At 41.7% G+C, this 27,541-nt stretch overlaps 1 protein-coding gene across 2 annotated transcripts in view; it reads right to left on the bottom strand.

The window, feature by feature from the left end:
* Nucleotides 1–740: 740 nt before the first annotated feature.
* Nucleotides 741–27,541, bottom strand: part of TRIM71 (tripartite motif containing 71) — a 66,093-nt gene continuing 39,292 nt past the window's right edge. For both annotated transcript variants that reach the window (XM_071804918.1, XM_065832676.2), the window contains exons 3-5: nucleotides 23,699–23,866; nucleotides 11,242–11,376; nucleotides 741–8,459 (exon numbers count right to left, since the gene is read on the bottom strand). In XM_071804918.1, the coding sequence (XP_071661019.1) occupies nucleotides 7,008–8,459; nucleotides 11,242–11,376; nucleotides 23,699–23,866 (1,755 nt within the window). In that variant the 3' untranslated portion in view covers nucleotides 741–7,007. The remainder of the gene's footprint in view (nucleotides 8,460–11,241; nucleotides 11,377–23,698; nucleotides 23,867–27,541) is intronic.

The following is a 27,541-nucleotide window of genomic DNA, read 5'->3' as shown; positions in this document are numbered from 1 at the left end:
CAGCCCTACACTTGTACACAGCTGGAGCCAGAAAGCATCTCAGCTTTGAAGAGCTACTGCAGTCAGCACTTCCAGAGACTGGAATCCACCGCCACTTCTCCCCACATTGGGAATTTAGTTCATGGCTTTAATTCTCAAACCCTGTTTGCTGAAGAGCATCTTCCCCACAATTCACCATTTCTTTTCAAACCTTTTCCACAAGTAATAATGAAAAAAAGCTGCTTTTCTGCTTACCCAATTTACATTGGCAGTCTGTTATGCAAAATGACAGATACACTATGAAATATTCAGGTGGCTTTGCTTTACATTACCTGTCAGAAAAACCATTACTTTCACAGTAGCAAAGGTGAAGAAATGGAAACCTAGAAACTGACCTAACGAGGTTAAACCAGGAACTTTCTAGCAAAATACTGCAAAACCTGCATGGAATACAGGTGGCAAGTCCAGTATCAAAGCCACTTGTTCTAGTCATGACAGTAAGGCTGTTTTGCCTTTTTTTAATAGACCAAACAACGAAGAACACTGCAGCAAAACTGCTTCAAAAAATACCACACGCTTCTCTCAGTAGAACCCCAACATTTCTCCTCTCTGCATTCAAAGCAGGTGCCTTGGTTAATGTTTCCAGCAGTCAGCCACCACCAGGATGCAGCCAGGTTCAAATCAGGCAAGAGGCTTTTCTTTTTGCATCCTGACAGAAGAGAAGGGTTTGGTTGGCTAATACAGAAACACACATACACAGATTTGCCATGAAAAAACCTCACATTTATTTGATTAAACAAAAATAAAATAAACTGCATAGGAACATTTTAAAGTCCAGAGAGACACTGACTTTGTTTTAAGGCTGCCAGTAGCTGATACATCATCTCCTTGCTACATCCTTCAGCCTTCCCTATGGACCACAAAGATACATTCAGAAGCTTCCATTAACACAAGGGTTCTAACATTTTGCTCACTTATTCTATGTAAAAGTTTGCACATAACCTGTCATGCTTTCTTCTCTGCAGTACTTAACATCCGACATCTAAAAATGTCACGTTTTGTCCAAGTAGAAATGCGATTCCCTTTTTGGAGCATGGAAGTTTCTTGTCACAGCCTGTTTCATTACCAATTACATAGAAAAGCTCTGACCAGCTCATTAGAAGCTGAGCACTGTCTGTCCTGCTGAGACACTTCTTATTATTAGGAGAGCAACACAATCACTAAAGTAAAAGAGAAACAACTGCAACAGAAGAGGAAACTACAAAACCAAAGGACTCAAGAGGCCCAGCATTCGAGGACTGCCAAAAATCATTCTGGATCCCGATGCAAACCTGCACCAAGATAATGCTACACTGATAATGAACTTTCATAACATGGGGCCATACATATACTATCAGTTAAACAAGGGGAGAAAAATGCACATTTGTGACATTAGTTTCACATGGATGACCTCTGTTTTGTTCAAGGCTTCCAGTTTTTAACTTGACTTAAAAATTAGAAGCGTGTGTTCAACACCCTCCCTACTCTGAAGGATTGTGCATGAACCCAAGCACCGCATGACAGGTAATGCACAGTACAAACAAGAGTCACATACAGGAAGAAACCCCCACCAACTCCGGTGACTAAGCACACCTTACAAACTAGTTAAAAAGCTTTTTAGTCATTTCAGGAAAGAAACTAAAAACAAAACCCAGAAAGACATCTCTCCCTCTGAAGGAAAAACCACTACATTTCTGAAAAGTACTCTACAACCTATAAAAGGACTTTTTTTTTTTAAACTAGTCTGGTAGTTCAAAAGGAAGTTACTTAACTACATCACTACACAGACACTTAACATTCAGTCAGTAAGGCTCCACAAAAAGAGCTTAAAATTATCTACCTGAGTTTGTAAGTTGATACAATCATTAATAGAAGGTCTAAGACCATGCAGGTACACAAAGCATTTTTAGAACCATTATTGGTTAAACAAATGATGGAAAAAGATGCCAGTCTGGCTTGTTAACCCGTAAGATCACTTAGAGACATCAATGTACGTTTTCCACCATAACATTTACCAAACCAAACACAGGCTATCATTATTAGGGGTCTCCTGTACCCACTTCTGTCACCCCCTAATATGAGCAGGGGAGGAAAAAACCACTCTTTTTCAATATAGTAATCTGAAAATGTGCTTCTGCAACTTTGCTCCACAGGTAAAATAAGGGGCATGTTGCATGTTACTCTTAAAGTTGCATAAAACCCCAACACAGCCATTTTAAACTGCCTCTCCTGAGAATGTCTGAACCTAAACTGCCCTCCAGGAATAGGAACTTGGTTGCTTTGTCATGGTGGAAAAAATCCCATTGAGTCAAGAAAGCTACAAATACAATCACCAAGTCAAAAATAAAATAAAATAAAATAAAATCAGGATCTTATTCCCTTCAAGCATTTGGTATAACATTGTGTTTACAGCACTCAACATCAGTCTTTCCAAACAGGACGTATTTGTAGGCATGCAGAAAAGTTTTTCTCTTGTAGAGAGAAGACCTAAAGGTCTTACGGACATAAGAACACTGCAAATGAAGTGTGTCATGCCAGCTAGTAGTGTCATAATACTGAAAAAAGTTTACATTTCCATACTCCTTAGTGAAAACAGAAACTCGAAAGTGTTTCAGGTATCTCAGTCCAGTTTGCCTGAACATTTGGTTGATTCTCTAGTAAGGGCAGCTTAATATCTCCATGGGCAGGCAGCAAAACCAAAAGCAACCAGTCACCACATTGTACACACACAGTATTATCTCTGTTTCAATTAAAACGCTTGTCCAACAGGCCGGATGAATCCTTCCCCCAGGCAGATTCTCTATTATTTCTCAAACCTGTCTGATGCTAAATTGAGGTAGATGATTTACTTCTGCAAAGTGAGGTAGAACTTCATGAAAACGATTAGTGGCATCTCTAGTTGTGCATTTTGTACCACAGCAAACTGCGTTTCAAACTCCCAAGGACTCAAAGACCAAAGGTATAATATTTGTCTAACGCAAGTACCAGTGTTCTTTTTTTTATACAGCTCCAAACTGTTTGTCTAAATAGCTCTACTTTTAAATACCCTATTACCTTTTGGCACCATTTGGCTTACACTCCTTTAAAACAAACAAACAAAATCACTTTGGCACAATCTTTTTTTTTTAAACCAGAGCTGAACAAAAATCTAATGATCAGTTATGGCAAGATAAGCCTATAAGCCTGCTCTTTTCAGAAATTAATTTTGATTTAACTGTAACATAACAGACCAGGCCCATTCTCCTGTAATTCCAAGGGAACACCACCTCCAAGTGCCTTGTTTTTTTTCCCAACTTGGTTCTCTCTGGTCCCAATACATATTAAGTTTTCAGGTGTTGTCTTCCTTCACTTTCCATACAAGTTCAAGGTTTATGGGCTTCCTTAAGTTAGTTATATTTAAGAGGTACTAAATAAAAAGGAGCAATTTATCTGTAAGACCTGCATTATCAAGTATTGAGTCTGCTTCAGTTTGCTACTGAAGTTTCTGCTCAGTTCTGAGAAAGGACAAGATCGCTTCACAGGCTGGACCCGAAGCAGCCACACTGACTGCTGATTAAACATTCTGTCAGGCAAAAAGTGTACCGAGAGCCAATGGTTTAACCTGGCACAGTGAAATTCCTTTGGGAGTTCTAGCAGACAGGTCTGTCACCCACATCGGTTGTTCCCCAGCATCAGAGTTCAGAGGAAGAGGCCTCAACCCTTCTCCAGGCCACTTCCACTAGTTAAGACGATTACTCTGAATGCTTGTTTGGTTTGCAATCCAGCTTCAAAGCCTTGCTTTTCCTCTCTGCACGCATGGACATTGTGATACTGGGGCATTAACCTGAGAACGTGCATAGCCTGAGAACACGCATGGAAAAGAACAGAGCAAGGTTTGAATCTTAAGTATTACTTTCTAAAAGCCCCTATGGGGCATCTGATGTTGGCATCGTATATTATAGCGACTTCTTTTCATTGCATATAAAACACTCCATTTTATAAGCTACACTACCACTTCTCAATGAGATCAAGTGTGCTTAGCACTATGACAAAGATTAGGAATTATTCTGGGTAGCTAAACAGTTGTGTTTTTAAAACAAAAAAAGCTCCCCAACACATGAGGTCAAATGCTTGAGGTTTGGTTTGTAAGCAAATCCCACTGAATTAAATAGAGAGCAACTTAGAAAGAGTTAAAGTCATTCCTCTTCCTGACAGAGCTGGACCGGGGGGTTTGTGCAATGGCTCCGTAAGAAACAGCAAAGGGAACTTCAGTGTCTGTCACTTTCAACACGGTGCAGGCTGGAGAGGGTCAAAAAGGTTTCTGCAGTTCGCCACAATCCTGAATGCACACTGATTAATTTTTTTAATGCCTGGAAAACAACTCCCTTCTAGCCCCAGAGAAGGGGGGAACCCAACAAGCATTAAAGCACAAACAACATTTCTAGCACACTCCAACACTGTCAGCCACTCTGGTCAAGGTGTTAAAGAGACCCGGCATTTTTTTAAGACATGATAGGATATAAATGCAAGGACACTGCCAACTAAACATTAAAGCTTTTCAAACCAGTTCGTTTCTTTGGTATCTAGATCTTGCAGGCTATTAATTTTCACAGCCCAAGTTGCAAATAGTTCTTGGACAAGAATACAAGACAAACATGGACATGTCACAGCTGTAGGCCACCCCCAGACAAGGAGGCACGCACACAAGCAGAACTTGAGAAAGTTCCAAAGGTCAACTAGCTTTCTCTCATACCCATATTTTGAGTGGCAACAGAAATTTAATAACAGACACCTGTATAAAAGATTATCCTTTAGAGACTCTTTAAACCGTGCTATCCTAAGATTAAGCCTAACTGAAACATACTGCTTTGAAGAGTTTGCTTCCTCAAGGCTTTGACTGAAAGGCAACACAGTTATCTTATTTGATTTAGGTGTTTTTCCTCATCCTTCTTTCAAAAGAGGTTTTGCCATCTCATGAATCTGTCTTGTCTCTTCCTGGTCCTTTAGTTTAAGCCTCCTCTGAAGTGGCAGCAGTCTGTCTGCACACATCATCAGGATTTCCACAAAACCCAGAATGTTAGCACTCCTTGGAGGGGAAAAGCAGCAAGAAGGAAAGTGCACCTTGTGATTTCTCACAAACTTGTAAAGAGCCTTTCAACCTCAGGTCACTTTTGTGCACTGTGGCTGGCAGAGAGGTGAACCCTTTCCTTGGAGGACAGTTGAGGCTCTTCAGACTTTTTGATAAGAACCTTGTTTAAATTTCAGAGATCTCTTGCAAACAGAAAGGTAAATCCCATAGCAACTCCAAGCCTAAGAGTACTGATACATTAATTTTCCCATTGCAGAGAGAGACAGAAAAGCCCTCTGTTCCCTACTTCAACCATTCCTGTTTGCCACCAAAGGCCTCATCCAGAGGGTGAAGCGACAGCTCTGCAGAGACCACATCTGCATTAACAGCTAAACTGGAATGCAAGAAATTGAAGAATAAAACCAAATACTTTCAGGGACTCAAAGTCACCTTTTGCTAAAGAGATCACCATTCTCCCCAAAAAAGTTTCCGCTTCTCAGAAAAGTTGGTTTTATATCCCTGAAAGGGCTAACTTTGCACTGCCTCCAAGCTTCTTAGGATCATACACATTTATTTTACATGGAATTCTTTGGTACTGCCCCAGGAAAAGCAGCAAAGTTTCATCTTGATGCAGTTTGCCTTATGCTGGTACTGGTAACTTTTGACTTGGATCTGTAGCAAGAGATACATGGAGCTACAGGTCCACGCCAGCCTAAAAACTACAGCAGACCTCTCTGAATTTTTCAGTCCAGCTCTTTGGGGAAGCCAGAAGATGAAAAAAATACATATTTTTGTCACTGATATAGTTATTGCAATCTTCTTTAAACACAAATAACTGTTGACTTCTCCAAAACACACCCTGAATCTCCAAAGCTGTGCTTATTTCTTACTTTTGGAAAAAGGTACCACTTCTGTTCCAAAAAATCCAAATGTTATTCCCTTAAAGTCTCTCTATGGGGAGGGGGAAAAAGAAAAGCTAGTCATTTCACAAGAAAGTAAATCAAAAGGGTTTGATTCTCCCTGTTTCAATGCTCCTTGTAACCTCTCCTGTTTTTAGGGGCATTGATAAAAGAAACAGTAACTTTTAAAAAACTTATTAAGCTTTCAAGTGAAAATGTAAAAAAATACTCAATGACAGGATACATTAAGGAAGCCTTGCTTTTTTATCTAAACTTTACAATGACTGCACTAAGCCACTAAAATGAACAATTTGGTTTAAACTTAAAAAGGAATTTTTGTGCATTTTCATCAGCTTCACTTTGTGCTGTTGGATTACTGTGTTTGAGAAAAAATACACAGAAATGCCAAAAAAAAACCCACAACACAACAAAACATGCAAACTTGCTCTTCCCAGTGAGTTAATCCCACTCACTTTCACAAAACGTTCAAAGTCTTCTGGGAACAAGACGCTGTGCTCACCAGTAAATCAAACGCACTGAGGTATAAAAAGGAGAACAGGAAAAAGTTCTCTGCTGCAGCAGCAATTCAAAACACAAAAGTCCCCCCTCCCATATCCCCACCCACAGAACTGCAGTATGGTCAAGAACACAAATTCTCTACAAACACCTACTACCATTTTCTCCATTTTAAAAGTTACATAAAGCCTTTTTTTTTTTTGGCTTAAGTCTACAGAATTCACCACACAAACCACCTAATGTGCACAGCAATGCTTGTTTGTGCATGAAACCCCATTGGGGGAGAGGTAAAATGTTCTGAACTGTGAGTGTGTGGGGATGGGGAGGGGGTGAGAAACTGGGGAGGGAAGGGAGGACAATGAGGTAGATAGAATTTAACTTTACAGGCTCACTCCCTGCAGAAAAGATAAGTACATTCATCTGTAAAAAAATTAAAGATGAGGTAGGTTTGAATTAACGTTGTATTTTTTTTCATTTTCTCTTAGAAGAATTTCCCTGAGACAGTTTCTTCCTAATTCAAACACAGATTAGAAGACGAGAATTCGATTGTTTCCAAAGTCGACCACCACAATCATGCCATCAGGGGTGACGGCTATACCTGAAGGACGGTCCATCTGACCAAAGCCGCTTCCCTGAGCGCCAAACTTGCATAAAAAGCTACCATTTGACTCGAAGATCTGCACCCGGTGGTTCCTGGAGTCGGCCACGATGATGCGCCCCTCTTGATCCACGGCCACCCCCTGCGGGCGCAGGAACTGGCCATTCCCAGTGCCTTCCGAGCCCAGAAAACGTGCGGACTGGCAATCGGGATGGATGACCAGAAGGCGATGGTTGTTGAAGTCGGTCACTACCAAGTGGCCCTCGTGATTGAAAGTCACACCTCTGGGGGAATCAAAGTGCTTCCAGAGTGCCCCTTCGAAGCCATACTTGTTGAGAAACACACCGTCGGGCCCAAAGAGCTGAACACGATGGTTCCTCGTGTCAGAGACCAAGATCTTGCCCTCTGCATTGACGGCCACATCCCATGGGTAATTGAATTGCCCGTTCTTCGTTCCTTTCTCCCCAAACTTCAGAATGAACTGCCCCTCAAATGTGAAGATCTGGATGCGATGATTGTCCTTGTCAGCCACAACGATCCTACGTGAGATGTCACAGGCCACGCCAGCAGGACGATCAAACTGGCCTGGCCGGGACCCCAGTGTGCCAAACTTGTGATGGAAGGTCCCGCATGGTTTGAACACCTGGATGCGGTTATTACTGCGGTCAGCAACAATGATGTAGCCTTCTTTGTCTACACTAACGCCCCAGGGGCGGCAGAGTTTGCCGTCACTGTCTCCCTCACTGCCAAAGGAGAGCCCCGGCAGCCCAATGCCTATGTAGCTGCGCCCAGATTTCACCACGACCTTGAAGGGGCTGTTCTCAATGTGTTGGTTGCACATCATCACCGACACCAGGTGCTCTCCCTCTAGCTGTGGACGGTAGCTGACCACATAGGTCCCGTTCTGCTGATCACTGACATCTGCCCCAAAAAGGTTTCCATCGGGGCCCATCACCACTGCGGAGATCATGTCACCTCCTGAAAGGCGAGGCTCACCATCGTGGTCGTAGCCTATCACTGTGAAAGAGGCCACTTTGCCCTGCAGTGCACGCTTGAGGCCTTCCCCAGTGGCTTTGGTCAGAGGCGCAAAAGCCCCACTACTGACAAAGCCCATAGATTTAATGGCCATATACAATGCCTGGTCAGGGGGGGTGAACATGATCCTGTCATCTTCCTGTGGCTGGAGAAGGCCTCTCACACTCTTCAGCTCCTGCACCTGAGCCAGCATGCGGTCCCGAGCCAGAAGAATATCCATGGTACGACCCTCCTCCAGGACCTGCTGAACAGCACTAATGGTGTTGTCCAGCTTATTTAGGTTCTGACGTAACTTTTCAACTTGCAAGTAGAGTGACTTAGCCTTGACTTGACGAATCTTTTCCACCTTGGGGGGTAAAGGGAGGAGAGAAGAGCACACTTGTATCAGGAAAGACAATCCATGACACAAACATTTCCTAATGTCACCCTTCTACATAGAAAATGGTTGTGCAGTTGTTGCAGCATGTTGACACAGAACTGCAGAACAAGCCTCTAAAAGCTGTGATGTAGGCAAGCAGAAACGAGGAAAAGTAATTATTTATCTGAATTTGGGATTATTATTCTCTTCCACCCTCCAGCCAAAAAAAAAAACAAACACGCAAAATCACACATGCTTACTCCACAGATGGGCTGCATCAGAGTACCATTTGAAAGAAAGAATCATGTGCTTACTAATAATGATTTGCTTCCTCAAATGCTATTCTATTTTTCAGCTGCAAGGTACTTGACAAATCATCTGAAGGTATGTCTTGTTTAAGACTCCAGGGAGGACAGAGGTTACAGCAGGTGCTCAGGAAAGAGCAGAGGCTGAGGCTTCTCTAACCAGAATTGAGACCAATTTCAGGGGGTGAGCTGTTATCACACAAAGTTGAGGCTGAGAGTCAGCATCAGCTAATGTAGACAGGCTCTTGTCATTCCCCTGCCTGCCAGAACTGTTTTCGTGTGACTGGATAACCCCAGACAGCTATCTCCAGGGATTTCTAGGGCCCAATTATTTTAATATTTTCTTGCAAATACTGACAGTCATGCTGAGCTAGTGCTTTTATAACAAGATGCTTTATAATGTCACTTCAAATGACACAGATGGTTGCTGCCAGTCCCTGCTTGGAGGACTGAACCTCAAGCAAAAATGGTTTGTTTGTAACTATTTTATATAAGCCTGTATTTATCTTTACTTGTGAAAAACCACCTTAGACCATCTGGCAATGACACCTGCCTTGCAAAACTAACAAAACATGTAATTGCTTCACTGTTGCAAAAAATACATTTCCTTATGTCTGAATACCTGCTTGGCTGCAGTACAATACCAGCAAATATATTTTAATGAGGGACAACTCCCTGGTTGTATACTGACTAGATAACAGATGTACAAACATGCAATTTCATTTAAAGTTGAGGCATGCAGGTTTTGCCAGACTGTTGAAAAAAATACTGTCAGATGCTTCCTCCAATAGATTTCCAAAAGAGATTACTAATTTTAGGCCTCGTCTTAATTAATCCTTGGTTTCAGCTTTGGTACCCAAAATTATTCACTAACACTCTTCACGTGAGGGCTTAATACAGTCAGGCGTTTGTTCTTTTGTTGTTTTATTTACCACCACCAGGTTTCTTTCTTAAAACAAGGTTTTATAACTTGAAGAGAACTTCCTCTCAGGGGAGACATTCCAATAAAGTGCATTAATGCAGCCTCTTGGGATACAAATAGCTTACGTTCAGCTGTTCTATACCAGGAATACCTCAAAAGAGAAGGCTGACAAGCTTCTTGGAGAAGGCTAACAGTAGAAAGTGAACTCATCTCCCTTGATGCAAATTCCCCAGAAAAAAGCAGCATTAGAAGTACAGTAACAATATAAAGTACATTTATAACCTTGCCACTGACACAAAAGAACTACAGAAAAACAAACTTCCCTTTTAGGGGGATTAGTCTCCATACAGTAAACTCTTACCAGAGTGGTCATTTTGCTGGCAACAGATACTAAACCAGAAGATTACCGTTCCGATCAGTGTTGGTGGACAAAAGGCAGGGAAGAATATTTTAGCAGGATGGCTCTGCTTCTTGGCAGCCTCACCAACCACATGTACATGCCATTCTGGTTGCCTTGCTAATGCAAGCAGCAGCCACACAGCACCTGGTTTCCTGCCATACTTTATCTGGTCTGACTGTGTAGTATAGGAGCATTCCCAATGTCCTCAACTTATCCCATCTTGACCACACATTTCTGCTGCCCCATACCAGTACCAGCAACCACGTGATCATAGGACAAGTCAGTTTGACTTGCTGATCTAAAAGACATAATCCAACAGCAGAGAGTGGCTTTCTGTTCAATTCTAGAAGTGGGACCCAAAGGTCCAATCTGAACTAGTCTGTGTTAAGCAGCCAGAGAAGAGTCACAACCACTGAGATGCCTTTCTGGAATATGAACCTTTGCTGTTAAATCCTTTCCTCCTCTCAAAATACCACAGACGTATTGTGGCTGAAGCGAGTGCAGGAGTTTGGGATCGTGCAGATACTCTTGCTGGAGAGTATTCTTTTCTTCTACTAGTAGTAAAAAAAAAATTCAGAGGGACACTGCCTTGATTGAGATTAAATCAGTTTTTAGGTGTAAGGACAACGAAAGTTAGCCTTACAGAATTTCTAGTAGTCTTTCTAAAGAAGGACACAGCATACACAGCTTTATTCCTTCCCTTTGAAGAGGATCATGTAAGGAAATCCATATACTGCACACTCAATTCTACAGTAATATATTCAAGAGGCTTTGAAGTCATTCTTTAAAGAAGGTGTTTAAAGGCAACCTCTTCCCTGTTCGGCACAGAGATGCAAGGCAGAGCTGTGGAGCCAGCAGAGGGAGTCCCCACCCCACCTGTGGGGCTGAGCTTCTGGCAGGACACTACAGTCCCTACAAAAAAACCAACCAGTTTCTCAGAGAGACCTTCAGCACAAAACCAACCAGCGCCAAAATACAGCATCCCGCTACCTATAGCAAAATGAGTTCACAGTGAACTGCAGTGTTTCAACTCAGTGCTCCCTGGGTGGCTACCAGAATCTAGCCACATATTAGTGAGAAAGCATGTTTTCAGTTTGAAAAGGCACTTGTCATCAGTTCAAACCACAAGTGTAAGGTGCATACCTTCCAGAGCAGCTCACACTCCCGCTCTTCCAAGGCCTTCTTATGTCTAGTAGTCACTGCTTTTACTTCAGACTGTACCACCTTGGCTTTCATCTCAACCTGCTCTGCCACGGCCTGGGCCTGTTCAATACTCAGCTGGGGAGGAAAAAAAGAAAGACAACACAGTTAGGGCTCAACCACACCAATTAGAAATGCATCAGAGGACTGCTGCTTACATGTCACCAGATCTTCAGGAGAAGACATAAAATGAAAATGCATGTGGTTCCTTTGGTGTTTTGTTTTTGTTTTGTTTTGTTTAATCAGGCCTTCACCTATTTCATTTATCAGAGCCTGCAAGCTGACTTTAATACATCTATTACATGGAGTTTATGCCTCCGTTGTACCACGCACCAACACCACAGGTCTGAATTCCTTGTACAACTCCAGCTAGTATAAACTCAAGAGACTCACAGAAAGTCATGCTCATGTTTTCCTACATACAGTTCGTCTTGTCCCTCAAAATGGTTCAAACTCTTGTTGCATGATAGTTCTGCTTCGAGTAAAAAACAACACTGTAGCAAACAGACTGTTTTATCTTTGCACCTGAGCTGCAAAGAAATATACCTAACAGAATGGTAAATTCATCAGTTTAAAAGGAAAACACAAAGATTAGATGGTAAGTTAAAAGCTTTCATACAGTTATTCACACCTTGTACAGGCCAAATTCTTTCCAATATAACCTTGTAATACTAGTATTTAATAAAAAAACATTTTGTATTAGTATTCTGCAAATACACAGGATGCATCTGGAAGGAACATGTAGACCACCCAAACCTCTTTTCTACCTTTAAAGAAAAAAGTATTTCCTTTAAAAATCCTTTCTGAACTGCCCCCCAGTTTCATAAAATATTACAGAAAAGGGTAAAAAAACCAAACAAGATAAGGAGCAGGCAAATTTGAAGGATCATGGTTTCCAATTAAACGGTTCAATAGCATCAGTTACCTGAATCTTTTCAACACCTTTGTCAGTCACACAGTGAGCCAACCTTAACATGCAGGTGAGGCTGTGGAGCTCTCAGTTAAAAAAATACTAGTTTATTAGTTACAAAATTCTAGAACAAAATGATGGTATGTGCAGGTATTTAGCCTAGAAAGGGGGGAAAGAGAGGCGGGGAGTAGAATTTTATCAATGTATGTAAGTGTCTGAAGGGAAGGCACAGATGACAGAGCCAGGCTCTTTCCAGTGGTGCCCAGTGGTAGGACCAAAGCCAGTGGGCACTACCTGAAACACAGTAGCTTCCCTCTGAACATCAGAAAATACTTTTTCACTGTGAGGGTGACTGAACATTGGCAAAGGTTGCCCACGGAAGTTGTAGAGTCTCCATCTTTGGAGATATTCAGAACCTCGCTGGACAGCATCCTGGGCAACCAGCTCTAGGTGTCCTTGCTTAAGCAGGGGGGTTGGACAAGACCTCCAGAGGTCCTTTCCAGCTTCATGCATCCTGCAATTCTATGACTGTTCCATGCAACACTTGTCTTCTCTTTTCAAAAGCTTGACAAATCACAGTATTTTATTTCTACAACTTTAATATTAACCAATACACACAAGACATCTAAACCCCTATCAAAACATTACACACGGCTGTTGCAGCTCAACAGGCAAGAATTTAAGTTAGTGACAGCTGAGAATGTAACTCAAACTCACCTTTGTTTTCCACATTACACACTGAAAGCCATAGAAATAGTCATGGGGTTGTTTGTTTTGTGTGTTTGTTTTAAAAATACAGCATTGTAGATGGACTTCACAACACCTTCCCCCCACTCTGGTCTGAGGAACTGGTCCATTTTAGAACTGAGCTGTTTCAGACCAGGTAGCCAGGGAATGTTCTGGCAGAAAACATCTTTAATCTTCAGAAATGCAGGCTTGATGGAGTGGGCAAAGATGTAATTTAAAGGTTTTACTGTACCATTTAGGGCCTGACAGAAAATATCCTCAGTTTAATTATGTATACGATTATGTATCAATCTGATAACCACCCGATGTGACAGTATATAAACTAGTCAATGTGATCCAGCTTTGTCTAGAAAGTCAGACAGGGCTTTTTGATATTTTATATGGAATTAGTTATTAGTCTTTTCAAACATCTGATCCAGCAAGTTCAATAGCATCTAGCTTATGCCAACAATGGCAATGCTAAAACAAAACCACAAGTGTACTGTTACTTGGACATTTGTATTCCAGGTAGTTATTTTAAGACAACTCATTTGAATCAGATATACTCTTCCAGGTCATGTGGGAGTAGAAAACTGAAAGGAAAAGGAAGACTAACTTGGTCAGGTGATTAGTCTCTGGAGACAAGATGAAGACAGACAACTCTGAGAAAAGACAAGGCAATGTTTCTGATCATTAATCCAAAGAAGTCTCTTACAGGAATGCTACTCACAGCCCCTCCAACAGCACAGGGTTCAGTGAGAGGAGCATGCCTTTCAGGCGTTCCTCCTTCATGCAACTCCCAGGTCAGAGTCACCTTCTCTACATTTTTCACACTGAGTGTCTTCACACAGCCTAAATACCCCAGTCCCACTGCAGGCAGACCTGACTTGCCTTCAAACAAAGCTTCTGGCAGGCTATATGATTCAACACTTCAAGCTAACAGAACATGAAAAATCTGATTACAAGAATCGTAGAATCACAGAATGTCCTGAGTTGGAAGAGACCCACAAGGATTGTCGTGTCCAACTCCTGTCCCTGCACAGGACAACCCCACAGTTCACACCATGTGTCTGAGGGCACTGTCCAGTCTCTTCTTGAACACTGTCAGGCTTGGGGCCGTGACACCTCCCTGGGGAGCCTGTTCCAGTGCTCCACCACTCTCTGGGTGAAGAACCTTTTCCCAATGTCTAACCTAAACCTCTCCTGGCACATCTTCCTGCTATTCAACAACTAGCAAAGCAGACAGGGAGTCACAACTGGCCACAGATTAAAGCTTCAGAGAAGCCAGTATATCTCAGTCCTAGCTAGAAGAGTCCACATACAAGAACAGTGTACCTCTATCATCTCTGCCTCTGAAATACAGAAACAGCTTCTACTGCAGGGAATAGATACACATTTCTTCCAAAACCAGACCTGTATACTTTAAGTACAGCAAAACACCCTCATTTTCTTTCAAACAGAAACAGGTATCTCCTTGAGAATCATTAAGGAAACTATGCACTCTCCACTCTTATTCCAATTCTAACAAGCATGTCTGCGAAAGCAGGAATGTCTTGGGATTTACTTGTTTGAGATTTTTCATACAGCAGTATCCATTAGGACTGTGATATCTGTGTGTACACTTTCCTCACACCTGATGGCTAATATCCATCTCAGTTTCCCTCACAATTCTTCACTAAAACCCAAGTCCACCTTTCCAGAACACCATCATAGCAGGAGAGGTATTAACTCCTTGGGGATGCTGTGATGTTTCATCTGTAGGAACCAGTTATGGTAGGGCAAGTAACAGTACTCAGTAACACAAGACTGTCTACCATCAACTTGTGTCATGATCTAGATTTATTTTTACTTGCCCAAGTCTGAACAGCTCAGATCAGTGAATGATGCCCAGAACACTAAGGCTCTTATATTGTCCAGGATATCAGCAAAATTTTGGTCAACTTCACACAATCCCACACCCTGCCAAAAGAGGGGAGAGCAGCCTAGGAAGAAGGCTGACCAGCATCACACAGCAGCAGACAGTAGTACGGTGGGGAAGGAACAGCAGTAAGCAAGTTTTTTTAATCTATCTGAAGCAAAAGCCAAGAGCTTTAAGTACAACTTTTTGGAGCCTTCTTTACATGGAAATCTCTTGTTCTCTTTGATTGCTGTAAGATATCACAGCTCTGCCATGATAACTCCCTCCTGCTGTTCTGCAGGCATTTCCTGTGCAGAACTTGTCTCAGAAAGGTCAACTTTTTAGGAAACATGTTAAGCAGCAGCATTTCTTGTTCTGGTCAGACACTGCACAATCTTTTTAGCAACAAATCCTTTTAAAGAACAGCAGCTTTTATGATGCACTCTCTGCATGGCGTGGCATATTTATTCCAGTGCTTGTGAATGAGATGGTTAACCAGTTCACATGCTTGGGAAACAAAACACGAGATCTGTGTTTAGCAAAGAATCACACTGTGCTACTGAATTAGAGATGGAAAACTCTTTTGCTTCCTCCTGTTGACCAATACAATAAATGGCCTATTTGCAGCTGCACCTATTAACTCGTGACCTCTCAGAGGCCCAAAGGTAGCCAATACCACACTCTCTATTGTATTAAGGATGTCACTGGTCCCTTGTGTTTAAAATAAAAAACAAACAAACAAAACCAAACAAAAAACAACTTTGTGATATATCTTGTAAACTTCAGGGTTGAAACCGACACTCCCCGTTCCTCAGAGTAAAATTTGTGCAGGCAATATGTACCAGAGGGCCATAACAAAAAGTCTTGCATCCGGAGCTTCCAGTGGGGCAGACAAGCATGTTTTCACTAAGGAAAGAAATGTAAATATCCATCACTAGCTATTGCTACCAGCACATTTCAGAATTACTTGCTCTTCTCTATAAACCTACCCAAGTAAGAAACAACATTCAAGACATATTTTAGCAGAACATGACAGTGGCATGCAGTTTTAACTGTACTTTCAGATTTCAAAGCATTTAACGAGGGTTATTAAATGTGCAGGTCTCAAAGCTTTTCTTCTCTGAACATCTTGTACGAACTGAAAAGGCTATTTTGTTAACACCTCAAGGTAGCTATTCCTATAATCATACAGCATGCTACACCTGATTAGACCTAGCTCTGCATGAACACACCCCTTATGTAAAATGTCACTGGCACATGAAGACCCAGTGCCTACATACATGCTGAACCAAACACCCCTTCCCAGGAGAAGACGGTAGACCCATGCATGCCTGGCCAGTTCACACATATTCCAGCCAGTTTTGAGTAAAAGGTGAAGTGCAAAGTCATATTGGACACAGGTGTCCTTCACGAGCCCCCTTTAGGTGGGCACCTCTGTGAGCTCCCCTTTAGCTACATTGAACCACTTTGAGAGAAAAAAAGAAATAGTAATGAGCTTGCTACAGTGGCTATGAGAGGGGCACTGGTGCCACAACACAAAGCTGTAAGGAAATGGACTGCAAGAGCCAGGAGTCATAAAGCAGCACCATAGAACTTGGCTGTACTTCTGGATATGTGGGCTGACTGCAGAGAGACCCAAATCAGGACTTGCCATTTTGCAGACTATCAGTTTTCAGCCATTTTTCACATTTTCTGTCTTCTATTGGACATAAGGAACTGGAGCCTCAAGGTAACAAAAATCTTTCTGCAATTTACAATTCACTTAATGTTAATATTCCTACAGAATATTTATTTGTAATGTTCTCAAAACACCACTCCTCCAAGTTCTCACTAGTGCTGCTTTTTTCCATGAAAAGTTATGATCAGAAGCATACAACACTCAAGAGAAAGGAAAAAAGAAACCCATTACAAAGCACGTGTTCTGATGGACTACAAACAAGAAATGCTAAGCTACTGTACATGTGCTGGTGCCCTCACCACATGGCTTCCACAGTCCAAGACCCAGATTAAATCAGTATGTCCAGAGTTATGTCCACACGGCATGCAGTTATTTAAATAGGCTAACTTATGTCTCTGAAATAGCAGAGCCTGTTAATCCAAATGCTGAGCCATGAGGTTAGATGATGAGGAAAGGCTGAGAGAACTGGGCAAGTTCAGCCTTGAGAAAAGGTTTAGGAGAGACCTCATCACCATGTTCCATTATTTAAAGGGTGGTTACAAAGAAGATGGAGACTCCTTTTTCACAAGGAGTCACATGGAAAAGACAAGTGGTAAAATTTGCAAGTTACTCTTGAGGAGATTCTGATTGGACACAGAAGGAAATTTTTCAGGATAATCACCACTGGAATAATCTCCCCAGGGAAGTGGTGGATTCCCCAACACCAGACACTTAAGATTCAGCTGAACAGAGCGTTGGGCCATCTTTCTAGACTGTGCTTTTGCCAAGAAAGGTTGGACTACATGATCTTTGTGATTCCTTCTAACCTGGTGTTCTGTGATTGTATCAATTCAGTTCAGAAAATTACCCATTTGAACAAACAGCAGCACAGCATGATATTGTGGCAAAACAACAGGATGGAAAGGCTGCTTATGGTAACTGCATTGCAGCTCATTGACACAAGCTTGTGTGAGCATTTTTAGAAGGTCCTTAGGGTTTTTAATTCCATTCATCCAAAGCTGGGACAGAAGTATAAATATTGGAATTAATGCCTGAAAAAAATAAGTTTGCTAGTCCAAGTTTTACAAAGAAGGTACAAACCACTGGAGAGAAAATTCAAACTTGAAAGCAAGCTTTGTTTTCTTCAGAGGAATCCTTCAGTATTTCAGGGGCCAATGGACCACAGGTAATGGCTAAAGAACCTTAAATACCCACTTCCCTACCTCAGTAGGGAGGATTTACCCTGTAAACACCAAGAAATTTAAGAGGAAGTTAATCCTACTTAGAGAAAAAAACCACAAACTTCAAGATATATATTCTCTGGCAAACCCCCTCTAGCTTTTAAAAGCACATTAAATACAAAAAAACTTAAGGAAATCTTTACATATATCTCAAGCAAGCCCTCTTACACCAAATGTGAAAGGTGTACCATCCATTAATCACTTGGTTTTGGTTCCTCACGGTAACAAAAAGCCACAGAAGGCTTGTTTCAAAAAACCTCTTCCAATTACTTATCACTGTTAAAACAACCAAGACATAACAGCCAGCTTTTTCCAACATCAAGAACTGGATATAAACTTCCTAATGTTCTTATACTAGAAGAATTAATTGGAAGGCCCTATACAAAATATAGTTGCAGTAAAGATACTAAGATTAATAGGCTTCACAGTGGCTTTGCACTAATATTGGTGCAGCTAAAGCACAAACCACAGCAGTTGGACCTGTTTAAAAGTTGCGTTCTATAGAGTGTAAAACACTAAAAAATTCTCACTTAATAAAAAAAAAAAACCTCATAAAGAGAATCCTAGAAGAAGTTTAGATAGAGGGAGGGCTAGGGGCCAGGTTAACTCACATCAGAAAATGACAGTCGCTCTGGTTTGTACTGCAAGAACAGGTTTTTGCCCAAAGTTTTAGGCAGACCAGTAGTTTGGAGAGTGATACATGTCAAATGCATCTTTCTCAATAAACATCTGCTCATATGTTACACTGAGGAACTCACTGAAACACAAAATTACTAGAATTACAAAGAAATTCAGCCTCTGTAGATTTAAATCCTAGATTTTAAAAAAGGACAATTGACTCAATTTTCTTTACAAAGCTTCATTTCAGATTCTCAAACCTACAAGCCGGACTTCAAAGCCATGCATGAGGGTGCCTGAGCTAACCTGATGTGACAACCCCAGAACGATCCAGCAGTGCCATCCTTCTCGGGTATCGACCTCCCGGCAGCACGGATCCATATGGCAACCCACAGGGAAGCTTCCACTGAAGGGCAGAGCCTTAAGGCAACAGATCAGCCTCCTCCTCCAGCTGGCCAAGTTTCGTACAGTGCTTCCCTAGAATAAAAGTTTTAATCTACTTCATACCGCCTTCCCCACAATTTTGGAAAGAGGAGGCATTGCCTTAATGGCTGATCCATCCCTACCACCAACCCCAAAGACTTTAATGCTGGTAGATAAAAGAGAGGTCCACTCCATGTTCTGCACATAACCAGTCTCACCACATTAATTTAAATGTGGAAGTCTGCACTGTCAAACACCCCAGGAAAAAAAAACAACTATGGACTCAGCTCAGAAAGAATTTGTTTGTTCTCCAGTAAAAACACTTCTAAGACAACCGACATGAACAGATCAAACTGTATTTTAGCATATTCACCTGGAGATTGAACCTAAATGGGAATAAGCACTCATGGCTTTACCATTGCGCAAGTGCATTAGATTACACATACACATACATACATATATACAATTACACACGTATAGATGTATTTTAAGATCATGACATTTTGAAGAAGCCATCTATCTTTCATCATAACAGATTTACGTTCGGTTTGTGGCCTGGTCCTTGGAAAAAATTCTGAAATAAGACAGCCAAGCGTGCACTTTCGTGAGGTAAAACAAGGCAGCAGGACAAGCTCCTCCACATAGAAAGGCAGCAGTCCTGCTTCCCCCCACCCTATTAATCCAATGTCAACTTTGGCTTTCATATCATCCTGCAAACCAATGCAAGCTGCTGAAAAGGTTGGCAAAGCATCCCAGCAAGGAACATATAGCTTTCCACTGAGACGAGAAGGAGGTCCTACAAGCAATAGAGTTGGGTGTTTCTGCTCCATTCCCTGGCACCATTGACAGTCCTTGTAGCACCGCAGTGAATCAGACAGGGGGCTGACACAGCCAAAAAGTGATACTACAGAAAGGTTCCCCTTTCAGCTCAATCACCTCACCACTCAGGCACAAGCTCTTGTGTTAAGGATAAGCTTAGAAATAGGTGATCTAGGCCAGGACCAGCGCAGCACAGGAAAGCAAGGGAAGCTTTCCCTTGCTGTAAAACCTCAGTGAGGGGAAAAAAAAGCAAAAACAAAAGCAAAAAAACCCTACCAAAACCACAAAAAAACCCCAACCAAAACACAACCAGAAAAAACCTCCACAAAACAAAACACACAAAAACCCCAGGTCTCCTGCTGCCAGGCTTGCTATTTCTTACTGAGGACTTCCAACTCCTTTGAAAAGTGAGGTTTGGACTTTTCAGGAGTGACAGACTAGATGGGACTTCAGTGGATCAAGAGGCTGAAATGTATCCCAACTCACAGCATTTTTTTTAAGTCTGAAAAACAATTTTTCCTCCAAAGCCGCAGGAAGAGTTTGAATAAACATTTCTTCCTAAGAGCCTTCAACTTTGGTTAACCAGATACTCTCCAGCCAGTTGACTCATGGCTTGATTTCCTCTGTCCTGCAACAGCCTTCAAATTCCACCTTTTCCTCTTTACTCAACTACCCCTCCTCATACAGCCTTAAGATCTCATGTCAGAGATATAACTTTCAAAGCCTATTTTACTAGTACAGCTGTATGCATCAGTCCCACTAAAAGTGTTACTGCACCATATTACTTTTCAATCTTCTTAGAATTCCAGTCTATGTTCCTCATGTTGGAGCTTGTACTAGCATTTAATTATCTGGTGACTATTTCCAAACTTTAAGAAAAGCATTCAAGCCAGTTTCTTTTAATTCAGAGCCTAGTTAGAGTTTGTTTTAAATTCATGCTGACATGCTGTCTCCTCCCTAGGATAAATACATAGCTTCATAGCCCTATCGTCCCAAGAACAAGGAGAGCTTGCTTGCTTTGTAAAAACTTTCTTATGCAGCCTTCGAGTCAGCACCCCTGCTTTTAACTGCATCACATGCTCTTCTAATTGTTGCTTAGGTAGCAGGTGTCCTGAGTTGTACTGTCTTCCCATTCCTGCATATTCACACACACACAACCACCTCCTGAACTTTATCCCTGTTCTGCTCACTCACTACCCTTTTTCTGTCCAGCAGCCCAGATTAAAAAGCCCACTCAACTAATAAAACTACTCAGCTCTTGAAAAGCATGGTAAATTTTACAGAATCTGTACACAAGCTCTGCCCAGTTAATGCTTCCAACATAGCCTCTTAACCTGGATGGGCTATAGCTGGACCAGGGTCAAAATGCTCAGACTAAGTCCATTGTAGCTGCTTGTTTGAGTTACATGAACATAACCAGTACCACCCACCCTCTACCCGCATCACCATAAAATAGTCAGTTCACCACAATAGCAGGAGCCTCCAACATTAAAGTCAGAAGAAAATGGAGGGGAGGAACAAAAAAGTAAACCCAGCAGGCACAAAAGCATTCATGCAATAGTAGCACAGTGGTACTCAATTATATTGTGCTAATTTCTACTTCAAGAGACAGTCTCTTCTTAGATGATTTATCCATACCAGTTAGATGATTAAAAGCCCTGAAGGTCAAAAGCAGTAATTTTATTACGAACAGACAAGTGGGCCTGTCTAGGACAGCCTGGAGAAATTCAGAACATCGCACTAGTGAGGTTCTGTAAACTTGCATAATCACTTCCTTCTTATTTTGGGGACATGTGAAATGTTTCATTATGGATACTGCTGACGAGTCTCGTGACCCAATTTAAAACCAATCTTGACAAAACCTAAGATGTACAAGATTCTCTCTTAAGATGGAGTTTTAAGTTAGCCATCCAGCTCCAAAAACTTGGTGTTTGCTGTTCATTGTAACAAGTTAACATCACAAGCTTAAGGAAGACATCAAAAAGAGTTTATTATCTATAATATTTACTTTGTTCTACAGGTACGGAGACTCAAGGAGAGAAAAGTTAGCAGTTCCTGTCCCACTGAACAAGCTTACAGAAGTTACAGCTATCTGCTGACAGGCTAAAATGTGTGGCTTGTTCTCACTATTGAGGCAGAAAAATTGTCATATCACAGAAAGGGAAGCAACTTCGAAACAGTCGATCCCCAAGACACACAAGCACTACATCTAGTAATGTGCCCAGAGTACACAAATTCTGTAGCACTGCAGGAAAGTGAGCTAGGAGAGACTGAAGGAGTAGTCACTGCCAACAGCAATGGAAGAGATTTAACACATTTTACTTAGTAAGAAAATTTGAGAGACCCACTCAAAGCCTCATCTACTAGAAACAAGCAATGATGGGCAGGTGGATAACAGCGGTTTTTGTTCATTTTGTTTTTATTAATTACTGTTTGCACCATGCATGTGCTGGGACAGCACACCCAATTCAGAAATTAAGTTTACTTCTATACATGGCATCCTACCAACATTTACTTGCAAAAATTAGTGAAATCACACAAAAAGTGTTGATTTTCAGAATATCCAGGTCAAATGTAGAGTATTTGAGGCTGAAGTGAAGTTTCCCACTATGCTTTCTCCATCCAAAGTTTCTTCATGCAGGCAAAACTACCAGTAATATCATATCTAAAGACAGTAATATAATGGAACACTAAGTATGTTTGCTGATGACACAAAATTGGGAGGAGCTGTCAACAGTCTTGAGGGCAAAGAGGCCCTGGCGAGGTATCTGGACAAATTGCAGAACTGGGCAATAATGAATCACATGAAGTTCAACATGGGCAAGTGCCAGGATTTTGCACCTGGGACACAGCAACACTGGTTGTACATACAGACTGGGGGACAAGATGCTGGAAAGCAGCTCTGCGGTGAAGGACCTAGGGGTTCTGCCCAACGGCAAGTTGAACATGAACCAAGAGTGTGCCCTGGCAGCCAAGAGGGCAACTGTGTCCTCAGGTGCATCAAGCCCAGCATTGCCAGCCGGGCCAGGGAGGTGATTGTCCCGCTCTGCTCTGCACTGGTGTGGCCTCACCTGGAGCACTGTGTGTGGTTCTGGGCACCACAGCATAAAAAAAGATAAAGCTACTGGGGAGTGTCCAGAAGGCAGCTACAAAGCTAGTGAAAGGTTTGGAGGGGGAGCTGTATGAGGAGTGGCTAAAGTCACTTGGTTTATTCAGCCTGGAGGAGACTGAGGGGAGAACTCACAGCAGCTACAGCTGCTTCTCTCTGGTGACCAGTGATAGAACCCAAGGGATTTGCAGGAAGATGTGCCAGAGGAGGTTTAGGTTGGACATTAAGAAAAGGTTCTTCATGAAGAGGGTGGTGGAGCACTGGAACAGGCTCCCCAGGGAGGTGTCACAGCCCCAAGCCTGACAGTGTTCAAGAAGAGACTGGACAACACCCTCAAGACACATGGTGTGAACTGTGGGGTTGTCCTATGCAGGGACAGGAGTTGGACTTGATGATCCTTGTGGGTCCCTTCCAACTCAGGACATTCTATGATTTATATTTGCATTATAAAACATAGCTGGGGTAGAACACAATAATAGGCAGATATAGTATGCAACTGTGTGTGCAGAGTAATCCTCATACAGAAATACCTCCAGATCCTCTGCACAGGCAGATTAGAAGTTTCACACTAATCAAACAACTAATTAGTATTGTACATTTGGTGGAAACACTGAAGACATAACCAGAATCATAGGTAGTTACAGTGCTAGATGCTGTAACAAGCACAAAAGTAGGTCTCAGTTTTAAAAACAAAACCAGGCTTGGCATTGCTAAACAAAATCAAAACGTTCTTCAAAATGCTTCACGCTCAAGTGCTTCATATATATTGTGATTTATGTGACAGGATTACGCTGCAAGAATGCAAAATTCATATAATATCACTTTGTTTTCAGCTCCACAGTCACTTCTGTCAGAGATCTGAGAGAACAGAAGGGGTGAGAAGACTGACAGCAGCAGAGAGCTTTGTGCCTTGACACCTTGCCCTGCAACAGACAAGCATGGGGGGAAGGGGAAGGAAGAAGGAGGGGGAAATAACGTACTCAAGTTGGGAGTATCTTACTTGAATAGCCTGTCGTCCTTGCTGAGCATCTGCCAGGAGCTGTATGGTGAGAGTCCTGGAATCCTGGAGGGCATCTTGGAGGTAGATAAAGCTGTGACCCACATGTCGTCCCATGGTACATTCCCGACATATGGGGACAGAACAGGTATCACAGTAGAAATGCAGTACCTAGAAGAAAACAAAACTGTATCACTCTTTAATAAAGAATTAAAGAGAAACAACACCATGATGAAAAAAATCCAACAACTCAACTACAAAGGAGATGGCTAGAGGCAGTAGCAATAGGTGAAGATTTCACAATAGTTTCTCCAGAGAGGAAGGGCTATCCCCTCCCAGTAAGCTCCGAATCATACTCTAACAGCTAGATGGAAGTATCATTGTTTTCTTTGCAATACAATACTAGGAAGAGTGTCCACATCAGCTCCTCTTAAGAGCGGAAACCATCTGCCAACACTTGGAGATTGGAGATGTCATCTATGGCAAGATTCAGGTGAAGACTTTTCCTGCATACACAAACACCACATTCTCTGAAGCAGGTCATTTAATAATCACTGCACTGGAGACCTGGAGCATCAGCACACCCACCCCAGAAAGGGAAAGCAAATTATGCATGCTGAAAAACAATCCTCTGTGTTTTCAAAATATGCAAATCCCTTATGTTCAGTGCAGGGACAATATTCGGCAAGATTCCCTTTCTGCCACTCCCAACAGCAAAGCCAAAAACTTTTTGCTATGACATAGTGTTTCTATGCTAGTGATACAAGACTGGAACATCAGAATAAACAGAGAATTCAAATGCTACAGTGAACTGTGGGTAACCACTAAAACCCCATTCTATTCACAAAGCACTTCAAAACCCTACATTCAAATCACAATGAGAGTCTTACACAAGATGTTAGCCTAGGAAGTGGGATCCATTCATCAGCCACAACTGTTCCCATTCCACCCAGTAGGGGGAAGCAGCACACAGAAATAGCATCTTCCATGCAAGTAGAGGGAAGCAGAAATCAGGTTGGGGTTTTTTTTCTTTTGTAAGATGCAAGTGAATGAGTACCACACTTCAACACAAGAAAGTTCTGTATTCAAAATCTTGCTTGTAACTACATTATTTTTGTTAAGAGTGCGAAATCTAGGTTATCATGGAAGAGTCCAAAATGCATTGTACAATGGCAAACAAGGTTTCATACTACAATTTTTCCATCACCAGTGATTTGAAATCTACCTCACAGAAAGGAGCAAGAGTGGAAAAGAGATTGGACAAGTATTTGATATGACTGTCTTCTCACAGCTGGCATCCAGCCACTCCCAATTCCAACTAACAGTTCATGATATGGTGCATAACATCTCCCATTCCCTTCTCCTTCAAAAGAAAGAGGAAGGACAGGACAGGTGATTCCCTCAGATTGCCTGTGCTGCATAAAGTGACATTTTAAGCTCCTGTAAGTGCAACAGCTGAAGCGGTATACGGATTAATTTCTCAAAGGGGTATGTGTTTTTGTGCACACATGTCAGATTTTACTAAAACCTTTTTTTTAAAAAAAAAAGGTTTTGTTTCGCTGCAAGGAAACAGGAACAGACTTACATTTTGCTTCTGTTCAAATACTAAACTCTACCAAAGACTGAGCATCTGAGACACTGTTGGAAAGATGTAAAAAAGCTGCCTTGGCTCTGAAATGCATTATTCAAATGAATCATCTTCCTTCAACTAGAGTGTTCCTTGTCTTTACACTGTGCTTGTCTAAATCTGTATCAATGTTCACTTGCTCGTGCAGTTCTGTAATTTTGATGTTGAAATTACAGGGAATGTTTATTACATGTTCCTAAACGACTTCACTTAAAACAACTGAAAAGTTGAGGGAGAATGAAAACCAAGACTGGGTATCAAGTTAAGTCATATGAATCTGATATACTCTAAAAACATACAGCAGGGATTTGGGGCCTCAACCACACACAGCAGCTGAAAGGAAAATGGTGACTATATGAATAGAAATCGAGAAGCAAGTAAAATCTGTTATTAGTCCTCCAAAATAGTCAACACCAGAAGCAAAAGCTTGGTAAACCACCACAAATCAGTCCTGTCACCCAGGCACTCCTGCTGCAAGGTAACATCACCCAAAGGTAAAGAGTCACCCAGCTGTTCAAACCAAAGAGAAACTAAATTTAAGCTGTTCAGTTGCCTCTTGTCACCCACCAAAATGTCATGTAAATCATCACTCCCAAATTGAGAATGAAGAGAGACGAAAGCCACAATCTCATTTCAGAAATATGCAGATTACATAGGACATAGCAGGGGAAAAACCTTTTGGGTAAACACCACAAAGTCATTGATAAAACCTCATCTATTTCTTAGTAAAGAAAATGGTGGAAACATATTTAAATTCTGAGAGCAACAGCATTTACAGGCATGAGCAAAGAAGAAATAGAGAATGACAGACAACAGTTACCTTAAACACACACGTGAGAAAGCACAAATGTATAAACGCTACTGCTCTCAGCGTGGAAGGGAGCTGGAAGAACCAGCCAGCTTCAGGATACACTATGAACCTTCCAGAAACTCCTTTCTGGACACAAAGGCTTCAACAGTAACCCCAAGCTGGCAGAGGAACAAGAAGGGCAATTCTCCTCTGGTGGTCAGTCTCACATATTGGCCATCAGGAGCACCCAACAGTACATCAGCTTGACCACAAGCAGGAGGACCACACTCCCAGAGAATTAAGCTGCAAAGTACCCAGCTGTGCAGGGTGCAAGAGTCAGGGGGGAATTTGTGCCAGCTGGGCTAAGGAAGCTGGGAGCACAGCTTCCATCTTGCCTGTGCTCACAACCACAGCCAGGCATTTATTGTTATGCTCAAGCCTGCTCACATCCCAGTCCCTAGGTCATGGCCACAAAGGTCACATACTGCTAGATTAAGTTTCCATGCCTGTTTCTAAATAGAAAGAGGAAGGAGGGGGTGACGGGCGGGGGGGGGAGGGTGGTAAGCCCCCCTTTCTCCTACCCTCCCCCAACAAACAAGACCCTGCAAACAGCTCATACCAACAATATATTGTCCTATTGAAGTAGGATGATAGAAAAGCATGTTCTCAATTCAGATTTGATGCACTTGTGGTGTACCTAAAAGGTGGGCAGAGCCTTCCCTTCTTCCAATCTCAAAGTGAAAAGGACACCCCAAATTTCAGTTGCACTATCAATACAGTGACATATTGCTCCTCCTGTGCTCATTACATGACAAATGACAAGGCTTCTTGAAATGTGGATAAGCAAGGGTAGTGGTAAGGAAGAGTAATACTAAGTTTTCCATTATGGAGATCAGCTTGTGATACTAAGCTTAAAATAAACCCAAACAAAAAAAACCACAACACACCACACACACAAAACCACACACACCATACAAAACAACAAAAAAACCCTCCACAGTACTTAAGAGGAGAGTCCTAAAACGTCCCCCCCTCCACCTTAAGAAGCGATAAAGTTCAAAGATCCAGCAAGCGTAAATTAACTATTGTCCCATTAATTTCTCTTTTCCAATTAGTTTTTTTATAAGCAAAACCTTCAAACATGTTGTTTCTTCCGAACTACACAAACGTTCTTATAGACAACAAAAGTGAGAAGTAGAGAGATTTGTCCTTTCAAATAAATTCTGTTATGTAAATTGCATTTAATGATTTTTTTTTTCTGTAGTAACTATTAAGCAATTAATAGTGTTAACTGGTGCCTTTCCAACATCCATTTTGGTAACTTCCTAGTAAAGGAAAAATAGTCATAAGCAAGTTAAAAGAAAAAAATGTATCTACTAAATAACTGCATCACTACATGAATTAGTATTTTAGAATTTCCATCAAAATT

Source organism: Patagioenas fasciata, chromosome 2 (genome assembly GCF_037038585.1).
Source record: "Patagioenas fasciata isolate bPatFas1 chromosome 2, bPatFas1.hap1, whole genome shotgun sequence".
Classification (NCBI taxonomy): domain Eukaryota; kingdom Metazoa; phylum Chordata; class Aves; order Columbiformes; family Columbidae; genus Patagioenas; species Patagioenas fasciata.
The sequence above is the reverse complement of the archived record's forward strand: the minus strand, read 5'-3'. Positions and strand labels throughout refer to the sequence as shown.